The sequence below is a fragment of the Mycteria americana genome, chromosome Z (genome assembly GCF_035582795.1).
Source record: "Mycteria americana isolate JAX WOST 10 ecotype Jacksonville Zoo and Gardens chromosome Z, USCA_MyAme_1.0, whole genome shotgun sequence".
NCBI lineage: Eukaryota > Metazoa > Chordata > Aves > Ciconiiformes > Ciconiidae > Mycteria > Mycteria americana.
In genome coordinates, this window is record NC_134396.1 from 49,293,972 (window position 1) to 49,316,783 (window position 22,812).

The window sequence follows — 22,812 nt, forward strand, 5'->3', positions numbered from 1 at the left end:
GATAAAATCTCTATCAAATTAATGTATTTTCTTCAAAGGTCTTCAACATCAGTGTTTTCAGCAACATTTTCTTCTCTGACAATCGGTTGATGGGACTTTCAGAGCACACATTCTTCTCCCTTAACAGTGATTTTTCTTCATGTCTATAATGCTCCATTGACCAAATCAGTGATACACTTTAGGCAGTCAGCATAAATTTGTCTAAAATTCATCCTGCAGCTGTCTGTTCCTCTGGGAGAGGGGAAGAATTTGGTCTAGGGAGGCTGCAAGCTTTTACTCCCCTCCGTCTCCTCACTTCTGCCAGGAAAGGGGAAAGAGAGCAACCTGAAATCCATTCAGATTTCAGATAACTTGGTGATTCAATTCTGGCAGCATCAATGGCTTAGGGGTAGCTAAGTGAAGTGGAGTCATTAGCAAGCAGAGCTGTGCTCTTACCCTAACATCATCCAAAGCACAATTGTTTCATTCTTGCCTTTAATTGTCTGAGATAATGCAAAGCAATTTCCAACTGTAGGAAACATATTTTTATCACCAAATGCCTTTTTTCCACTTCTCTTTCTTTTTTTTTTTTTAATTATTTTTTATTTTAATAATGTTCAACAATGGTTCTGAGTAAAGCTGCAATTTTTTAAAGAATTGGATCTGCCTTTATTTCCATCACCGAACCACAGGCTTGATGGCTGAAATGAATTCTGCCCCAGCATCATTATTGTCACATGATGATTCATGTGAGTTTTTCATGGGATGTTATTTCTTGCTCTTAATCTGGCCTGCAGAAAAGGAAATAGATTTTCTTTCTTTCATACATAAGTGTCTTTATCCCCATAATAAAAATATTCTCTAGGTCTAGGGCCAAGGACTAGTAATTCACAAGACTTAGAAGCTACCTATTTGACAAGGATTCTGTTTGCAAAACCTTTATCCATTTAATATGTATTTAAGGCTAACAATTCAGAAGTGATATTGTGCCAAGCCTAAGAATGTCCTGTTATATTATGAACCAAACTTCTAACTGCACACAAGAATCAGTTCTGTCAAATGCAGGCCCATTGGTATTACCTTATCTGTATTCCTTTTTCTGATGTATCCATCTAACTGGCCCAGTCTCTAGTATCTACAGTATAAGTCATCTAAATTTGCCCTTTTCACATCAGAGCTGTTATTTAGCATTGTCTTTGGCTGTGAATGACTTTTTAAAATTTTCATCTCATATGCATTGTTTGTGTCTCCTGTGCCCAGAAAAAAATTTTCAGCATTATTAACAGTTGTGCAGAATTCTTTTAATAGCAGATCAATACCATTGGAAGTATTCTTTCTTGTTGCATTGTTTTTTTAAATAATAATTTTATTGCCTTTAATTCTGCCAGTTCTAAAGTTCTGCTTCTGCTCTTTTTCTTCCTTTATAAATTCTGGTACTTTTTCCCATCTTGGTTGTATTATTCTTCCACAATTTCTTCATTCCAGTGTGTTTTCTATTTTTAATGCTGACTTTTGTTCCCTCCAAGGCTATCAGGAGGTGGGCATGCACCTGATAAAATTTCTTCAATGGTTTCAAATTATTAATTATGTTTTCCTGGTTAAATATGACCTTCTAGCTCCTTTAGCCCATTATTGTTTTGAACTTTTTAAAGTCACTTTGTGAAGTACCAAATAGTTGTTATCTGCTTATTTAAACTTAGCTTTGCGAATATATTCAGGCTGTAATCAGTTGCATCTGAGAATCATCCACCGTCAGTATTGATTCCTACTTCTGTCAAGATGAGGTCTAATATAGAATTCCCTTGTGAAAGCAACACCTCTTGAGCTAGGAAAAATATTTCCAAGGATACCTTTAGTACTGGTAGTAGCAGCTATGCAGCATACTTCATTTCAGTTGAAGTCTCCCATGATAAAGAACATTTTTTTCTATACTTTCTAGGTAAGTATTTTAGAACCTTGAAGAGCTGGCTGTGCAGTTTTGTCTTGCAACACAGTTAGCCATAGCAGACATCAATTTACACCCCATCTTGTACGTGAAGCATGAGAGTATCAGTTCAGAAGTGTTTGGGATCATTTGCCTCAGAGCTGCCTCAGAAAGCACAGGCAACTCACCATCTCAGAGGAAGGGTGGGGAATTCGGCACATGGTGCCAGGGAAGGGCTGACCAGGGTTTAACTCTGTAGGCTCTCCATCCACTAGTGGAGAACATTTCTGTTCCTAGACAGTCTAGACCACAGGCACAGCAAGTTGGTGGCACGTTGTCCAAGCGGCTTCCTTGCACCAGAGCAGTGGGGACATCTGTATGTACAGAGCCCTGGACAGGGGCCAAGCAGGGTGGAAACACTCCAGCTAATTAGGGACAAAGCTGTTTGGCAAAGCACTGTTTGAACATTAGTCTACAAGCACTTTTACTGTTTCTATACAGAGCACAAAGAAGAGCCAGGAACTGCTCACTAGCAGCCAGGAGACTGCAGAGACATAGAAGCAGCTCATTTTCCTAACTTTACATGGAGTAAAGGAGACCATGGTATCATGGCCATGGTCTGAAGTACAACTATAGCATACTTTACGTCTCAGGATTGTAAGGCTGAGAGGTGTCACCAGAGCCTCTGTTGTATGGCAGAGATCTACCACCACTTGCACACACATTTAAGCTCCTTTTTTATGGAGGGAATGCCTTTAAATATTGGCTTGACTTTTGCATTTTGCTCCTTTAACTTGTATAAGTTAATGACATAAGTTAAGCAAAACTTAAGTTATGACTTAAAGAGTCAAAGGACAGAGAAAATATTGTCAACTCTGTTTCATATATAGTGAATATTTCTAATCATGTAAGAAGATATTACATACAATATCGGGTTCTGACATTTTCTTATTAGTTGACATTTAGTGTTATAGTTTCAAGAAAGAAAAAACACCTATACAGGCTGGGTAAAAAGAAGTCATGGAGCAGAAAGGCTGATATCTTGGGTCAGATAAACCATAAACAACCACCCCATGCACACATACACAAACAAAAGAAGTTTAACTATCCACACAGAAAGCATTGCAAAACTTTCTCCTTTACAGTATGTGCAATATCCATGGCAAAACAATCCTGCATTTTTCTGAAAGAATACTTTCATTTGTTCAGAACAAAAAATCAGAGCACACCAGCTCTAACAGAAGCAAAAGAAAGGGAAAATCAGCCTTTAGTGGAAAAGATGAAAAATGTTGTGATTAGCATAAGAGTATCATTGTTCCTGTAAATTTGCATTTAAACAAGTTAAATACTCTAGGACATTTCTCTGCAGTTTAAGAGTTCTAAATAAAATTGTCAGTTACTTCAATCTGTAGCTAATATTTTGGATGGTTTTTAAATGGAAAAAAAACCCCATGCATGTATTATCTTGTTTAAGCTTACAATCAGCAACCTACTGTGACTTTGAATTAATTGGGTTTCTACTTTTTTTTTTTTCCTTGCTCTGGGGGTGGGAGGCAGAGGGTGGTGTGGAATCCAAATGCAATAAGGGACATAGGCTCAGAAGAAGCTTGTACCTGTTCTTGCTATGCTATGTGATGGTCTTCACAGTGGGATGGCTCCTTAAAAGAACAGTGTAGCACAAATGATAGGAAGCATGCCAAATTTAAGTTCTGCTGTCATCATCAGGATAGCAATCTATAGCAGAATCATTAACAACACTTCTCTACCACAGGGTATTTTTCTCTTAGCTGTGGTATCATCTTCCCAAAATGTTCTGCCTCCCAGCTAAAGACAGCTGCGTCAGTAAAGGAGCCAGACAAGACCCTGCAGTATCATAAATCAATTTTTCAAGCAGGGTGGAGGAAACCACCCACCAGTCTGTGACCCAGGCCCTCTCATATACCTAGCCCACACCACACCGCTTCTCTGCATCTGCTTTTCCTCTCACTTTGCCACATCTGTCTAGCAGTGTCCTCAGGACACGGATAACCCTGACACTAAGTTGCATGCTGCCCTTCCCATGCGGGACTGTGGAGACCAAACGAACCATCTTATAGCCCTAACTTAGACAATTGCTGGAAACAGAAGCCAGGCTGCTTCTTGAGACTGAGATCCTCTTCTCCAGGCTGCACTGAAGATGAATTTACCCCTGTTCTTATGTGTTACTTCACCTTTCAGCCTGTCACAGAAGCACCTCCATAATTTCTGTTTTAGAAAGCATGAGGCTGCTTACTGGGGTGGTATTTATTGTATTTTGCAGATTATAAATCCACTGCACCTCTTGAATTTTCCCAAGCACTACCCATAACTTCAAATGAGGTTCTTGCTTTTGAGTTCTACTTTTGTAAACCACGAACCATCAGAAGTTTTAGCCACTGTGATCAGGACTATATTGCATGCAAGACTGGAGGTTTTTACAGGAGGGGAGCTGCATTTAAGAGCGTGATCACTAGAAAGTGCATAGATTACCCGATTTAATCAGACTTGTGAAGACAGTGTTGTGTTTTACTAATCAAAATCATGATAAATCAATCCAATGTAGCCTTTTGTTAGCTCTGCACCAACTTATAAATTAGTCTTTCCACAGGCATCCCATTGTGCAGCTTCCAGATTGATTTTTCATTCATATTGTGAAAGCGTTCAGTGTGCCCTTGAGTACAGTAAAGCCAGAGAAAGCTGGCATCTCCTAGCAAGACCCAGGTGCTTTAATAACTATTAGTCCACTTAGCCAACACTTCAGAGCTTTCAGGTTTGATTTTAATTAGAGGAGCTGTGACATTTTTAGTATCTTTTAAGCAACTGCCTAACTTCACAACCATGAAGTTCTGATTACAAAAGACTAGAGGAACAAGAACTGTGCAATGCTGTTGCAAGACAGCTGCACTAGGAAGAGCAATAGTTTTGTCCTGTGGGGTTCTTACCAAACTCCTTCAAAGCTGTGCTTACCTAGTGTTGAAGCTTTGAAACTTTTATTTCAGTCTTCTTTTGTCAGAATCGTGTACAAACTTACATGTACACAACAGTGCAGGGCTTACCATGTTGTTTCTGAGTCATCACTGAGCAAATGTCAAGAAATTCTCCTAAAAAAGCAGAGTTATATTCTGTGTTAAAAGCTTGCAGGTAGTATGTGTGAGATATGGGAATGGATTTCATGCTGTTTGGTGCTATCAGGACAGACAAAGCACCTTTAGTCATCTCTCTGCACCTGAATTACCCCCACCCTCAGTAAATCAATAGCTCGTTCCTCAACTCCGTTTCACATCAGATTTGAGATAAATTGATGAATTTTTACATTTAGTTTTTCAACCAAAAATTGAAATGTCTTTCTAAACTACTTCAGGCCACTAGAGGAAAACAGTCCATGTCAGTCAAATAAATAATTTCACTAAGCCTGAAGTATACTTTTTTTCATTTCTGGGCATCCTTACTAAAGGCAGATGACAAATCACAGACAATCTTTCATATTGCTACTGTGGTTATGCTGGTGCTTTTATTCACACTGCTCTGTGGTTAAGACACTTGCCAGGATATATGTTGTAGAAATATGCAGGGAGGCGCTTTGAACTACCATCTTCTGTCAGGATTTCAAATATTTTCTCTGCCTGCCTCAATAATATATATGAACAATACAGGAAAAACACAAGCAGTGCCCAGATCACTGGGACTGGAAACAAAGATGTCTCAAAACTGTCCAAGTGGTGAGACTTCCTAAAAAATATAATGTCACTGAGCCTAAAACCTTTCACCAAAGATGTTTTATTAAGGGTATGGTTTCATAATTGTGTTAAGCAGATTTAAATTATTTTAATGGGTTCAAACTCTATTTTACTGTCGGATATTTGCTCTCATTACCTGTCATGTGGTACCTCTAACATTCATGTATTCATGTGGCTCATTAAATTGAAAAGAAGAGACAGAAAGATTTTAGGCAGGCCAGTTCCCACTTCTGACACAGTGTGGGAGTGCTGAATCTAAAGCAAAGCACCCTGCCTTCACTCCTTTGTCTGATGCCTCTGTAAGTGCTCTCAGTATCAAAAATCCCAGGTTTGCTCTTGAGAAGTAGCTGTATTTTGCAGGGAGTAGCTGCCTTTTGGAAACTCAGGACCAGTCAGTGGAAGGAGAAGAACATAGCCTTGTTTGTTTGTTTTAAAATCTGATTTTGCATTTGTGAGTCAAGCAGAAATAAAAAGCAGTGTGGGAACATGAATTGATCATTTTATGTAAATAGCACAAATGAATAGGCAGAAGTTGGAAGAGAAAAATCAATACATATGTTGGTGTGTTGAGTTCTCCCATAATCTGTGATTGCTTTTGTCCCATCACTGTGATTGATTTTGCCAACCAAATTCACTCAGATATTCTTGCCAAAAATGTCAGTGACCAGATCCATGACTCCAGCCTCTGGAAGGGCCTGGAGGGTGCAGTGTGCCTTTTACACAGGCTCTAATGTGACATATCAGAGTGAGAGGCAGATTATGACCAGCATAAGTGACAGGCCTTTCTCCTTGACACTCACTGAGCCTGACAAATGCAGTTGAGTTCTAAACCTCTGAGAAAATGGAAGCTTAAACAAGGGACTACAAACACCTGTCAAGGGAAAGAGCCTCCAGAGCAGTTCTGAGCCAGTTAGATTCCTGCTCCTTCCCTCACAGTGTCAGATGCCCTGCAGGAGTACAGATATCCCTATCTCTGGGCACAGCTTGGCAGTTTCTGATTTGAGATTCTCCCACTACCTGTCAAAAGTGAAGCCCTGACGCACCCCCTGCCTTCCTCCACCTCCAAATTCACACCTAAAGCATGTGGCAGCACAGAATCAGCTTAAATTACTTGCCAAACAACCAGTCTCAACGACAGAAGAGTGGCCGTTCATCCAAAAGCAGACCAGTGCTTTTCCATTTGTTTCTGTCTGCAGATCACCCTTCCCCAGCAAATCTCTTGGAGGAGGACGGGACTCTTTCACCATGCATTGCAATTTAACAACAGCACATTATTTTCCTTTGCAACAACCTGTAAGAAATAGAACATATATCCTCACCCTACCGCTACATTGAAAACCATTGCTTTTGGGATGGGATGACCACGTTTCAAATGTCTGTAGAGAGATGAGTCCACAGCCCTCTCACTGTCCAAATCAGACTTCCCCAGCAAGAATTCAACATAAAGCCTCCCTTGCAGCTCTCAGCTTGATCTGTGGTCCTCAGTTCCTCCTCTGGAATCTGCCTCCTTTCTCAAGACATGGGAGGAAGGCAAATGAAGAGTGAAAGCACAAATCAAGACTGAAAGACTATTTCAAGAGTGTATACAGGTTATTGCCTCTTTTATTGAAGGAGACAGCATAGTTAGGAGTGAGAACGGGATCTCTAAATTAGAAAGGACAGATTTGCAAACGCTGGAAGACCAGCTGACACATGGATAGAAGTCATCGGTGTTGTACTTCCTGACTTATAAAGTGCTGTTGAACTTTTAAAGAGTTAACTAATGTAAGCCTGCTTCTGTTAAACAGCATCAGACTGACAGGGCCCTGTCTGAAGCCAGGGAACTGTTCTCTCAGATTTCCAGAAGGCTCTGCATCATGTCCAAGGCTTTGTGGAGATCTGAGCATGCCTCTAATACATCTTTCTCTGTTTCTGCTTTAAATCTTCTCGTTCATCTCTCCTAACAGACCTGGCCAGGAGCAAAAACACTGTAGAGAAAGTTGTAGTAGTAGCAATGAGGTATGCATGGAGAATATCCCAGAAGCCTTGCTCTCCTAAAACTCCCAGCTTTAATTCCAGATCAAAATTCAGCTAAATTCAAGCCACAGATTTGAAATCCCACCTTGAGCTAAAAACCCATGTTATATGAAATTAACTCAAAGTGGGCAGGGACAGAAAAGTCTTCCTTGTCATTCAATTATTTGCTGCAGAAAGTGGAGGTGCTGCCCTTCACCTCATTGAAGGCAGTTTACTAGCTTCTTCCCTTCTAAACAAACCTAATACCCGCTGGAAATTACAGTGCATGGAAATCTGTGATTACAACATCAGAGCACAGGAGTTGTGAAGATAGCAAGTGAGAATTTTCTATCCAGATATGCAGCTGGACCAAGCAAACAGACGTGATGAAGCTGATCCTCTGCTTTTCTGCAATAGTTTTGTCACTTCTGCCTTTGCTGGCCAGATTTATAGTTTAAATTGGTAGGTTCTGCCTATAGCATCTTCAGTGGTACAAGCCACTCATTAGAGAGAGGAAAGAAATGCTTTCAGCACTACCCACTAATCAACCACCAGGGACTCATCAGAAACATCAGAATGTGACAAAATATCCTAGGGATTTTCAAGAGAGGTACACTGGGATGTTTCCATCCCCAAAACTACTTGGCAGCAGCTGGAATAAATTTCCAAGAAGGAATTCAGGCTTACGAGTCCTGAATAAAAACCACCTACAAGCCCCATTGTGCTTTCTGCATTTGAGTGGATGAGGAGTTCTATTCAAGGGGCAATTTGTCAGCTGCCTTTCCCACATCAGGCCTTTGCCTGGACTATCTTTCTGTCTTCTGCTATCTTCTCCTGAAGAATCCTTCCTCTAATTTAGGGTCAGCCTGTTCAACAAGGAGACAGAATTTACTTCCCTGGTACTGAGCATGACAGAAATAATCCAGCAGCTGTAAAATGACTAGTGAGATCCTACAGACGTATATAGTGCCAGTTTTAAAAGTTAGCTCAGCCCTATTATGACGTTAAATTTCTAATGGACTGCTTGGAGGTCTGGCTGGGACCAAAAGCATAAAAGCACTGTACCTGCTCCACAGTACTTGGTTTAGGCTGATGGTCTTGTGAAGACCATGCCAACAATTCCAGGAAACGCTGGGGAATTTGAATGTGGTGGCCTGGAGCCGACAGGCTGCATTCTTCCTCCCTTCCTCCTAACTGAGGAAATGCAATTCCTCCACAAAGTCTCCCTCTCAGCAGATAATGAATAACCTGAGTCTGTGCTTCACGGCAGGAGTAGGCATACTTATGTGCTGTTTTGGCAAAGGAGGAGGCCTACAACAGAGACAGGACTCAAGGCTGTGCTAAAAGGAAAAGGGAACCCTGGAAAACCACATCCAATGGAAATGATGAAAGGGCAAATGTTTCCCTAGATACCTTACTTCTCCCCCAGCAGCAGCCAGTCTGTCTTCCGCAAACTCTGACATGGTCAAAGAAGGCCACAGCCCTTCTCCTGCATCAGCAAGAGGGCTGCCCTGGGCTGGAGCCCCAGACAGGGCACCTTGCACTGAAGTCTGGTAAGATTGTCAGCTCTACTCATGACTGCCTCAAAGCTGGCCAGTGAGGAAGGGAAAAGAACTCCTGAGGCCTGTCTCAGACCCTCAGGAAGGCCACATGAATTGGCACTCACTAGGAATGGGGCATGCAAACCCTTCCTTCTTTTCCCAGCTTAACCATAAGCAACAAGCACCCATGGGAAATGAAGACACACAGCAGACAAAGGCTACACAACTACCACAAGCAAAGCATGCCCCAAAATTTATCAGCCTGTCCCATCCATGAACTCAGATCTGGCCTTGTATCAGCCCTTCTTCTTTCAGGCATGTGGGGTGACTAATTCTCCCTGACAGTCATAAATCCCAGGCCGATGAAACTGAAAGCAATGTCAGAACAGATGCAGAGCTTCATGGTGAGGCCAGTACAAAGTCACATCTTGCTCTAAGGAAGCAGCAGCATTTCAAAGGCTGAGCCTGGCTCTGATGACTTTTAACAGAAAAGAATGATGCATCCATTAGCTGAGCCATGAAGGCATCAGGCATCAGGCTGCATTCTCAAGCAGGCATAACTCCACTGGTCTCATTAAGTCCTGGTAAGTTATCTGATCGTTCAAGACTCGGATAACAAACTGCCAATATAAGAGATATAATGTGGCTAATGTCTGTTTTTAAGCAGTAATGGGAGCTCACTGGCTGCAGCAAAAAAGGAACAGACCTTTAAATCCTGTTTGATGACCTTCACAGTCCTTGAATTAGCCTGACATAAAAAAGAACCAAAAACCGTAGAAGCCCTCCCCCTTGCATCTGATTTGTAAGCTAGGGAAAAATAATAGAAGTTACATGAAAAAAATGGTGTACTTACTACAGGCAATGGTACTGATCAAATTACTCTCATGCCATTGTCTGCATTTTGAGGCTGACACAAGCAGCATGATCCAGGACAGAACTGTTTACCTTTAAAGATGAGACAAATCAAAAGATTTGGGGAGGGTGTGTTGGAAAAAACCTCAGAGTTCCTCCAGCCACTTAGCCAAATTTTATACCATCCTTACTAAGGGTTTTTTCCATTGAGGAAAGAATGTTTTATTCCCCAAAGCAGCAGAGCAACAAATAAGCTGTTCTGCCTCTCGATGCAGAGTGATGCATTCATGCCCTTGTTGCGATTTAGCCAAGAAATGATTCCATGTGGTCTTGGCTCTACTCACTAAAGAAATTCCAAGTGGAAGTGTGTGGGCATGGCAGCCACTTCTAGAGACAGTAGCAATAGGAATGTGGGTCATACAGGCTCCGGGATGGTTTTCACTTCTAAGTCCTAAACTTCTGTTATGGACTGCTGCCCATGGAGGTGCCCAGGTTTTCGGGAGGAGAAGAAACCCCATTTACACAAGGGTCAGACTACCCCTAGGCCTCCGGCTCTGGAAATTGATTCCCTACTCGACCACTGCATGATTTTGGGCAAGTCACTCAATTTCTCCACCTGTAAATCACAAGCAGTAATTATATAATTAATACATATTATATTATGTAACATATCTTACGCACTATATAAGTTATATAATTAATAGCTAACATATGTAATATATATAATAAAATAAAATAATAATAATAATAATAAAATTAAATTTTTGAGATCTCTTGGGAAAAACCCCTTCCTCTGTGTGGCTTGGTCTTGCTGGCTGATGTGAACAAGAAACATCATTCAGCCACACTTACAATCACAAAGAAGCATCAAAAAGGCAGAAGCAGAGCTAACTGGTATTTGAGAGGTGAGTGCATACTGTTACCTTTATGTTCCTCACAGGGACTCCAGGCAGAAATCCACTGAAAAGACCTGCTATCATTTTCTTCATATAGGTTCTTTGTTCCAATTGTACAGACTTGGGCAGTTCCTGTTCTGCAGAGCCAGCACGAATGACTCCAGCCAAAACTCAGGTAGACAGTGAGCTGTGCCTGCTCATCTGGGGAAGCAGGCTAAGACAAGTCTGCAGCCTTTGCAAAACGAGAACTCTGGATCCAGCATGCATGTAGGTAGCTTTCCTTCCTTCTTCCTGTAGTGGATTTGACCTGTCAGTGTAGGGATGACTGTGAATGCTACTACCCAATAAGCTATAATTTAATAGCCTCTTTATGCAGGTCTTAACAATTGCTAGTCCCCTGAAGAAAGGCAGGACCCTCACAGACTTCCTCAAGTAGTGGACTAGACATGGTGAAGAGTGAATGAAGACTGCCACTGAAACTGGAATGAAGTAAGGCTTTGTCCATGATGCGGACGTTTCCTTTGCACTCATCTTCTCCTATATGCAAAGAAAAAAAATCTTTCTGATTAAAGAAAATCTATTCAAACTCTCTGTATATACATTTCTCTGTGTGTACATGCACACAAACTTGGTAATATAAAATGGCTGTGTATACTGTTTCCGTGTAGTAATGATGCTCTGTAGAAATAAAGCAGTGCTTCAAAGATCACACATTCTTGCTCTGCAATGTAGTCAGTATATCCCGGCTCTGAAAAAAGGAAAGCTCCTAAAACAGCAGCTCAAGCAGGGGAAAAAAAATGTTGCAAGGGAAAGAGAGAGAGGCTATACTATGTCATCAGACAATAAATTAGAAATAGTTACTGCCTTTCCACCTTTCTTGTCCTCTGAGTGATAACATAAATAATAACTGATGGGGGGAGGGAGGGCTGTACTAAAGAGTTCCTTATTATGAATATAGAAGAATTTGTCAATTAAAATTGTTGGATATTTGTTTCTAAACAGATCTTCTGGTAATGGGGCTCCCTGGTACGAGGGCCAGAAGAGTAGGCTGGACTTTGAGGTGGCAGAACAGCACCTCTAGCAGGGTAGTAATGTCTGGCTGTTCAGGCATAGATGCTCAGTTGCAATGGTACTGGAAGAGAACTTGCAAAGGACCATTTGTTGGGGGCCATATTTCTTGTCTTTCCAAGTAAGTGAGCCAAATACTTGGAGTTTCAATAAGTCACAGCCAGGAAGGCTTGAGACACCATTCAGATGTCCTTCCTAGCTAAATTCCAGCACTAATCCCTGTATGTCATCTGCTTGGGTTTATTTTTCACTCAGTCCTGAGTGGGTGAATCTGTTCAGCCTTGTGCCAGCAACGTGCATAGGTTTTGCTATCCAGCTAAGTGAGACAAAAGTTGTTTATGTAAGGATTTCAGCTGCATGACTCTACAAGACACCCTGGTCAGAGCATAACTGTAAAAAAGGCTGCATTTCAGGAGACATTTCAGTAACTCCAGAAGCATCACCCAGTGGGATCTCGTTAGCAAGTATCCAAAGTGACACCTACTGGTGTAGATTTGGATTAGCGTGAAACATAGAAGCTCAGAGCAAGGCAGAGCTGCACAAAGAAGCTGACTAATGAGCCCCAAAAGGTATTAGCGGGGGAATCAGCAGCTGGAAATGGAACCTGCTGAGTTCTGCTAAATAATTGAACCTCTAACTATTATGGAAGCAGATGAAAAAGATGTTAGTTTGCTTCCGAGCTTCGATGGTTTGCTAATGGTGCCTTCCTTTTCTGAATTTTAAAAATGGCCTAAAGCTACAGCACAAGAAGGAATCCATGCAGCTTTTCCCATCAGGGAAGCTCTGTTAGTTTAATGCCAAGAGATAAGACCTGGCACACACACTTTCATTCAGACTGCCTAGAGAATTTTATATATGTAGGTGGCTGGATTCACAGAGATCAAGACATGTTGCATATCCTGGGACGTCCAAGGGAATATAAAGGTGAAAATATAGGGGTTAGGTAGAAATAGATTCCCTAAAATCGCTCTGAAGATGACTATGTTTAATAATGGCCTTGGAGGTCCTTAGCAGGAACACAGTGCTGAAAAGCACATCTGGGAAGGCACCGTTCTCTCTCTCAACTTTCAAGAGAGACTGCTGAACTTAGGCATACCCAGATAACTTTGTTAACCTTTGGCTTTCTAGTTGCACTTCCTCTTACTGGAGGAGACCAGTTTGTTCACCTTTTCACAAAAGACAGTTGCTGCCTCACAGACAAGGGGACTTTTTTGAAGATGCAAAAGAAGAAAATTAAACCTGGATGGAATTTTCAAAGGCTGAAACTGTTAGAGAAGAGAAGTGGGTGATTTAGTAAAATTGCAAAGGGCTGTACTCTGGAAACTAGTTTGATGCTAAAGATCTGTACTCTAAGCTATGGAGAAAACTGATATGGAAACTCAAGAATCTGGCTCAGAGGCAACACAGGCCAGTCAGGACATCCTTGCATACAGCTGGCTGGGGGACAACTTCTGGGAGGAATTCAGAAGTCTAGTCCAGGTCAAATCACTTTATCCCTTTGGATGCCTCCAAATACCAATATGAAAATGATCTGCAGGGTTATGGTGCTCTTCAATCACACTGTAAATGTTCTTTCCTTCTTCCAACTCTACTTGGGCTTATGCCAGCTTCCACTGTCCTCAATAACCAATGAATCAAATGTGTCCAGAACACAGTAAACACCACAGGACATTGCCCTTGCAGCCTTCTTCACCCAGAACAGCCCATGATTTAATTGCTGCAAAGAGTGCATTCTTCTCGGTTGTCACTGTTACTGGCATTATGACTGCTCCCACCCATCCCAGAACCCACTTCTTGGAAAGCACAATATAATCCCTGTCTTGCAAAGCATCACACTGGGAGTGTCATAGCCAGGCCTATTGCTTTCTCATAGCCAGAGGTCCTTGGACCCAGTTGTAAACACTTTTTGGTCTATAGCACAAAGAGTATCTGCACTGAACTAAACTAAGCAAGGAATTTTTTTCTTTGTTTGTTTTTTATCCTGAGTTATCAAAAGCCACTGTGAAAGCAGGAGAAGAGTCAAGTTAATGATACCTCTCTATCTGCACAATACATACACATCTCTGAAAAACCTATTTTAAGGCCCACACACTGAACAGTAGCCACAGCTTCATTAGATCACAAGTGCTGGATAAAAATTCACATCACTGGTTTAATATCAATGATTTAGAAGGGAAGAGATCAGGCAGAATGTTTCTGTTCATTGAGATTTGAATTTTATCATTTGAATTACAGAACATGATTCATTGCTGAGGAAAATCTTTTCTTTGTTTGAGTTCCTTCACCTTTTGACATGCAAAGAATACAATTTCTGCACTTTTTTCAGTTGTCAACAGTCTTAAATGAAAAATGTGCTACATATTTCTTCCTTGCAAAGAAGACTACACCTCAAAACTGCATTTTCAGGCAGTGAAATTTAATTCCTTTGTACAGGTATTTTCAAAACCCTTGGCAATCTGCATCTGAAGTTAGACAAGAATAAACATCCCATAGAGGTACTAACACCTTCAGAGTTAGCTAACATTGTGAAGCTGTTTTATAGCAACAAAGTTTTACCAAAGTTAAGTTTGCACTCCTGAGCTTGGAGCTTAGTTTCAAAGGTCTGATATTGCTGGAGAACAGAGTCAATTCACATTCTGGTATTTTTCCTGCCCTAAGACAGGATTTTCACAGCTATGCACCAGTTACATATGGAAATATGCAAATGAAATATTAAAATTAAATAATTATATGATGTTGCATGTTTATTATCTCACATAAGAATCTAGGATTGCAGCTATAAATCCTGATTGCCTTTTTGTCTGAGTGATTTAGTCCCAAAAGTGAGTTCAGCAATCAAATTTGAAAAAAAAAAAAGGAAAGAAAAAACCCCAGCATTATGAGAACACTTTCCCACTGGAGAGAATAAAGGCCCTAACTTAGGACTTCTCCTATTGCCAGCAACCCAAATGTTCTCACTTTTCTAGAATTAAATTCCAATACCACCTACCTTAAACCATGGAAGACCTGGAAATGACATTCATGGTTTTCCTGGGACATGGACAATTCCAAATACTGCAGAGAATCTTACTGCCTAACCATTGAGAGCATTTAATGGTCCAATAAGAAAAATGGGAATAATTAATGGCACACATTAATGGCAGACAGAAGAACTCAAACAGAACAAGGACTGCACATTCTCCTGCTGTGTGATATGTTGCCTGCAGGAACAAACATCAATACCCAGACTTCACCATTTCCCTATTGCCACCAAAGGGACAAGGAAGTCCTGAACATTTCTTACGGTGCCATAGAGGCTCACTGATGCAACAAGATATTAACATTCTTCTGCCACCAAGGCTTTAATCACATAATGACACTTCTGCTTTTGTACTTTGCAAACAGAAAAAACTCCACAAAATTCTTTGTCCCCCACCCCGATAAATCTCTGAAGAAACCATGCTTGGGATGAGCTCATCAACTATGTTAGTGAAAGCATAATAATAGTATCAAAGAGTTAAACCCTCAAATAAGGAAATTCATTATATTGCCGTCAGAATTTGGATACTGCATAGTAAATGAGCTTGAGAACATGCATTGTAAGGCGTGGCAGAGATGAAATACTGAACAAATGCTTATTAAGAAAAGTTGACCTTGTCTTGTGCAATGGGAGAGCTGAGGTTCCTAGAAGCATAAACGTATGACCATGCAATTAAGCACTGTGCCACAATCTTCACACAGCACCCAACAGGGTCAATTACAATTGTAGAGACAACCTTATTTCCTCTAGCATTTGAATTTTCCATTTGCCACCTTTCCTTATTTCTCATGCAGATTTCATGCTCAGTTTGGAAAGCAGGAATCCTCATTAATATAACTAAACTTCTGCTTTATTCCACACAGCACATAAGGCTGGCCAAAGACAAGCTGGGCCACTCTGAGAACTGAGTATACAATAGCTACTGAAGCAGTTCATGCTCCATCTCAAGAACGGCCTAAATTCAAACCTAAATTCTGTCTTGAAGCCAAGCCGTTTGGACAGAGGACCATGTTTACATCCTTTTTGGTTGAAACCCACCATTGTGAGGATAGCCTTTTTATGCTACTTTTTAGCATGGGCTCAGCAATGCCGACCCTCTAAAGCACATATAAGATTTGCAGAAAGCCAAACTACAGGAATTGTATCACTAGCAGACAAGCAGGTAGAGTGTTAATTACAGAGCATAGGGCTCTCTCAGGCCTGGCTTCTACCACAGTCATGGAAATAATTAATTATGTAAATAAGTAATTATGATCATTATATGAGGAAAGTAATTAGCTTTCACTGCTGAGGTATGCAGGTATCTGTTTATAGGTCACCTGGAGTTTATACAAGGTCCTCTGTTTATAGAAGGCAGTATTCCACTCAAGAGCACTGGAAAGAAGATGGCTGCTCTAGCCTGGCAAGCTGATAGTACTTGGTGTTAGCAAGGTGACAGGGATATTAGCTATCTACAGCCTCACCACCGGGGCGCTGGCAGCAGACCCTGACCTACCAGGCAAAGGGGCACTGAAGGCCTGTCCAAATGGCCCTCAGCAGTGTTGCCTGTGTTTGTCAGGTGTGGCATCTCTCCCCAGAGTCAGCTATGGTAGGGCCCAGAAGATCTGTGAGGCAGTAGTGTTGAGATCAAGCCCAGATCAGATCAGAAAGCAAGCTGTATATATGCACCTTGGGGTAGAAGGAAGCTGAAGGACGCTGAAGCTTCAGTAGCTATGTTCCTTACAATCTTTAAATCCATTTTCAGTATCAGATGCTGGACTTCAATATTTGGTAGGAGCTGGAAGACAACTGGTGGCCCAGTTATTTCCAAATGTTATCCTTAAAAATTCATTTCCAAATGAAAATGCTGCGTAGTTTGTATGAAAAAATGTTTGATTGCTGCATAATTCATTCTACCCTTTCCCTAAGACATTTTTGTGCCCAGCTGCCATGCTGGGGCTGAGGGCATATGTATCTCAATTTAACAGATTGGATTTAAAACCTGAAGTTAGCACATACTAGAACATATCTGTGGTATCTGTCATCATTCCTTTCAAGCTGTGCCATAGCTCCCACATTTCCTGAAGGCCTAAACAAGAGAGTGTACTCATCACACTGTTGAAGACCCAAGGCAAAAAGTCCAAAAAACAAACATGATGAGGCTGTCCTTTCTGTAGGCCTCACTTAGAGCCACGTTAACTAACTGATGAAGCTGTGATTCCCTGGCTTGTTTCCCCGACATTCTGCAACTGCACTAAGGGGGTAACTTTGTGACTGTGGGTTTAGGACCCAGGACACACACTTTCAAACATGTATTCTGCATAAATAATCTTTTCCTACTCACTCACTCAACTCACATGCTCATTCTTACTCTTTTATGTGACAAATGAGCAAATATTATCAGGGAGACCTCTAATACGTAAAACTTCTCGGATTTAGTTCATACCTGCTAACAAATTGTGTATGTATACATAACAGACAGAATCTCTGTTTCAGCTTGGTCCTCTATATTTCTGCTTTTACTGAAGTTGGTGAAGAAATGAAGGTAATTTCTAAATAAACAAGTAATGGAGGAAATAATCCAGGCCTTTTTTCTATTCTTTCAACATTTGTTTCACATTGCCAGCCACCAATTCACAATACTTGGAGACAGTCTTGTATATCATCAAATCCATCTCTTTGTCAGGACAAAATAATCTCTCTCTTTCATGGAACTCTCAAAAAAAAAAAATGCAGCTCCTTTCTACAGCTTTATCCATCTTTTCTGATTCTGCAGAAAACAGCTTCATCTTTCCAATGCATGCTACCTGGGATTATCCCCAGGAGAAAGAAAACCACAGGAAACTGAGCTCCTGTGTTTTTACAAACTGGGTGTAGTCCCCAAAGCAGGACTTCCTGTTGCTAATCTCAAAGGTAACCCACCACATCACTAGAAAACTGCAATCCAGAGCTCTGACTGAGGTCAAATAACATTCCTGCAAGTATCCTTGTTGCTCTCTCTGCAGACCTAACCCTTTGCCATATTGCTCAAGAGTGAAGGCATTTCCAAGAGACTTCACCACCTAGTACACAGCCTGACTCAGCAAAGTCTAGATAGCTGACAGTATCCGAGGGAAATCCCTGTTGGCTGGATGTTTCATCCAAGCTCATGCTGTATGCATTCTACTCATGAACGTGTGAATTCTAGTCTAGATCACCTTGGATTTGTAAGAGGGCATCTCAGATTTCTTAAATGCTTTTACAGCAGTTTGCTCAACAGCAAGAAAAATGCAACCACCACCTACCTCTAGGAACACTTCAGTGGTCTAGCAGAAGAGACAGCGACCAGTGAAAACAGGGCATTAGCCCATCTGCCTGCAACTCAGAAATTCGTTACTCTTTTCTTTTCCTTTTGTCTAATGCAGACCTATGTCATTGTTTAGAAACAGTTCCACCTATAAACATACATTAAACATATACTGCACACATTGATATGTTTATATTAATGTTACACTTATCTATATATATATTCATTTTAATTAATATTAATCTTTAATCAATTTTAATTTTATACATTATAAAACCAACAAATTTTGACCAGGTAGGGGTTCTGAATCTGTCTGGTAACTAATTTAAATATTCATATGAATACCTTTCTCTGGCAGTATCATGGGTAGACAATTCCCTGTAAGTACTTTCTTTTCTTAGAAGCATAATCCCAAATGTGTTCATTTGCAGAACAATTCTCAATACCGCTTTACAAGATGCCCCATGCCACTAGAACAATTCATCCTTATCTCTGCTTCCCTCCTGAATCATAAGGATTGGGTCAGAAGTTCAGCCCAGTGCGGACATAGCTTTGTTTATGGACAGCCACTCTCAGGTCTGCAATGAGACTTTGAAGCTTTTTCCCAGACATGTTCTTAGGGCACTGTAACTTGTGCAGAGGTAGGCGCTGCATAGGGAACATCTCTTATACTGAGCAGGACTTCTTCATTCTGTCTACAGGTATTTTCTGTTGTTCTTTGGCATGTGATGTAAGTCAACACACAGGCCTTCACCATCAGAAACCCCTCCTCCAAACATTACCCACATTTCTTTCCAAGTTATCTGAGCTCCAGGACCTCTTCCTATAAAACTAAGTTATTCTAAAGAGACAATTTTGACCCAGTCTTGAGGGTGAAGCAGTAAAACTCCTTTCTCCCTCCACACATCAATCCCTAAAAGCTAATGTATGGTAACAATGGGTTCAGCTACCTTAAATTAAGCTCATTTCTCTAGTAAAGGTTTGTTTTGTACATTTCTTTTCAATCTTATTCTGAATCCTCACAATTACTCATTTCCTTCTCACGCCAAATTGTATCATTACAAGAATCAACTTAACTAGAAGAGAGTGCTTCCCAATGGTTAAGTCCCTCAGAAAAATGAAACTCTCCTTCTTTCCCCTGTGAGTAGTGGAAGCCTGAATATGAAAAGTAGAGTAGATTTGTCCCATTTCACCTGTCAACACAAAGAAAGCCTGGGAAGCAATACAGAAGATACTTGGAGTGTATTTCTCAGAAGCACACTGAATTATGACCCTTCTCACAAACCACAAATGCAAGCTTGGAAAGCACCTACATAAGGACAGAGAAGCCTCTAACATTTAAAATAATGTGAGCATTTAACAGATGATGAGAAAAATAGACATTTTTCTCCCCTCATCTTCACTCTCTATTTCAACTTTGCAGGTCTTTTCAGTGTGGGATGTGTGTTTAAACAAGGACAGAGCTCGAGGGACAGTGCACAGGATTAGAAAGTTCAGAGTGGCAACGTAATTACCTGGCTCTATCCAGGTGCTCAGGGAACTAGTCACAAATCAGCTGAAAACAGTAGTTCTCCACTGAGCATTATGGGTTGCCAAGTGTGTCCTGAAAGCCGGATCCCTACCTTATCTCGAATCCCTTGTCTCATAACTTCTCTTTCAGCCTCCATCTTGGCATATTTGGCTTTCCTCTCTTCCTCTTCTTGCCTGAGGGCTTCCTGTCGTTCCTCTTCTTTCTTGGCAGCATCTGGGTCTTTCTCCTCATCCCCACCCAGCATCTTCCCCATGTCTTTGGTAGCCCCTAGAGAAAGCAGAAGAGAAAGTCAGCCCTGTAAGAATGTGGGAAAACCACCATGATGCCAGCTCTCTCCTTCCCCACACTTAGGACCTCCTTCCAATCCCTCTGCATCTGGAAAGGTTTGTCCTTCCACTGAGGAGGAAGCACACTCCCCACAGAGGCAGGAGGTGGGCAAAGCACCCAGCCTGACCAGGTGGGTTACCTGACATTGGTGGGAGAAGCATGGCAGCAAGAGGAACAGACTACATCTGTAGACTTGCATGATGGCAACACAATTGGTTTGCAGTCCTGAAGGGGGCAAGCTGCCATCCACACAATGTTTTCACTCCATCAGTTCAGTCAAGTGACTGAAGACTGATTTTGGAGGGTCTTTAATGTAATAGGCAGGTGATACATCCAGAAAGAAATGACACAAGGGCTAGGAAAGGAATTTGAAATCTCAATTGCAGGGATGAGTAATCACAGTCTTAATTGTTGCCAGAAATTACATATCCTGTGATAGGTAGGAGCACACAGCATTAGCAAACATTTGGAGTTTATGATTTCTAGGCTCCTACCATGGATCAGAAAGAAGCAGCATCTCTGCATGTCTCTTATCTAGCCTTGGACACCACTGCCTCTAATGTTTAGAATGTAGGTGGGATCCTGGCTCTGCCTGGTCCTCTTTCTACCCCTGCATGCACATTGGTCTCAAATTTTCAGCCCCTGTATGCTCCTGACCCAGCTCTTTGTTATTGTGCAAAGCCCTTGCACAGCCATGAGAGTGGAGAGGCTTCTTGCATGTCCCTCTGTCCCCACAGGGCTGCATAAAGGCCATTTACCCTGTATTTCAGAGGCACTTTTACTGGCAAATGACTGGCAATCACCTAGCTGCGGAGGAAGGCAGGGGCTGGGGAAAGGGGGAGAGCATTTACTGTGATACTTCATCATTAGGGCACTGGAGGGCTGCAGCAGGATCAAGCCTGGTTACATGGATGAAGTGAAGACACATATCCTTTGGGAGTTGTGTCGGACTTTGCCTGGAACAGGAAAACACCCTGCATCATTAACTAAAAAAGGTGCCTTCACCCTGGCAGACCACTGTAGGTGGCTGGTTACTGTCCTTAGTTCCTGGGTCAGGACAGCTCCAGACTGGCTCCTTGCTGGCTGAGACTTAACTGAGTTAATCTGAGACAGCCTTGTTGTAACATACACTCACATGTATACATATTTAACATCTCTTGCCTTGCATAAGGCAAAGTTATCTGGCCTTTTCAAAGGCTTAGGCTGGAAGGAGACACTGTCAAAGTCCTTTCAAATAATTGTTGGCATTATTAGAGGCTAAGTGAAGGGAAGAGATTTTCACAACTCCTTATCCCTCTCTTATAAATTACCTCTTCAGTGTGTCAGCAGTGCTGGAAGACTGTGTTTGCTCTTGCTTTCCATGTCAGTTCTTGGGATGGCGATGGTGGAACCCTGGGAGAAACACCTGCAACCTGTCAGGATGATTCCTCCTGAATTGCCCCAGAGATGACAGTTATTGGATTAACTACTGCCTCTAACAATCACCAAGGAATTTGTTGAGAGGTGAGCAGATCCTGTAGTTTTTCCCCTCCATATTTCTTTTCCAGGTCACATATTTTCCCAGAGCCCTAAATTGAAAGCAGCCCTGAATCAAAAGCAACCCTCCAATCCCCCAAAATGTGACAGAGAAATGGCCCCTTTACATCTCCCATAGAGATGGGGAGACTGAGAAGCATGGGGAAACTGATTATTTTAAGCCTGACAAGATCTGGTTGTTACAGACTTTTTTTGCCATGTGGGAAATAAAAACAGTAAACATGACTGTCTCCATTCAGCTAGCTAACCACAAGCCTCTTGACACTTCCATCCTGTTGGGAAACCTGTGGATAAAAACAGGAAGACACCCAGGGACCCCAAACAAACCCCAGCTGGAATATTCATAGTCCTTAGCTACTGTCAGCCTTCCTCTACTGTCATTTTGCATCCTTCTCTGCAGGGTCAGAGTAATACAGGAACTCTTGCATTTTGAGGGCAAATTTATTCACACCATCTGGTGATTTCTTTCCTGGGATGCAAGGAAGGCTAACTGAAATTGCAAGCAAGCTAGAATTTCACAGCAAGTGGAAAGGCAATGCAGACTAGTTGGGTCACACATCCCTATTGCAGGGAGCTCCCTAAGCAGCTTTACTGTGCATAAATCATTGATGATCAATGCCAGTAACACCTTTAATGTCTAGATTCCCCTCAACAAATATTTCCACTGATGATCAAACTGATTTGGGTTCAATAATCTATCAAGTTTATCTCTTTTTAGCTTCTCTCCACTTAGAGCTACTCAGTGTAATATGCTAGTTACTTATGAAGCAGAATTCAGCAGCAGAAAGAGATTATGTTTTTCCCTCTAAGCACTACTTCTAGGCTATCATTAAGTTATAATGTCAGCTCAGCTCATCATGTAAGGAATGAAATTGTGTAAACTTTTTCTTTTATCTCTTAGACAGACCAAGACTTTGAATACTTTAGGCATTTGATTTTGCAGCTATTCAGCATACAGGACACCTACACGAACATGAGTGTAGTTTCAGGATCCTCACAGACTCTTTTAATTCACCCCTGATTTCAAAGTCACCTTCTAAATGTGGGGAATGCTGCACTGTGGTATCACTGTTAACTAATTGGAAAGAAATGTATTATGAGAAGCAAAATTTTACACTACATTT

General features: G+C 41.4%; 1 protein-coding gene across 1 annotated transcript in view; it reads right to left on the reverse strand.

Annotated features, from left to right (window-relative positions):
- CPLX1 (complexin 1) overlaps window positions 1–22,812 on the reverse strand; it is a 117,803-nt gene that overhangs the window by 24,451 nt on the left and 70,540 nt on the right. Inside the window, exon 3 of the mRNA XM_075488256.1 lies at window positions 19,917–20,092. Within this exon, the coding sequence (XP_075344371.1) occupies window positions 19,917–20,092 (176 nt within the window). The remainder of the gene's footprint in view (window positions 1–19,916; window positions 20,093–22,812) is intronic.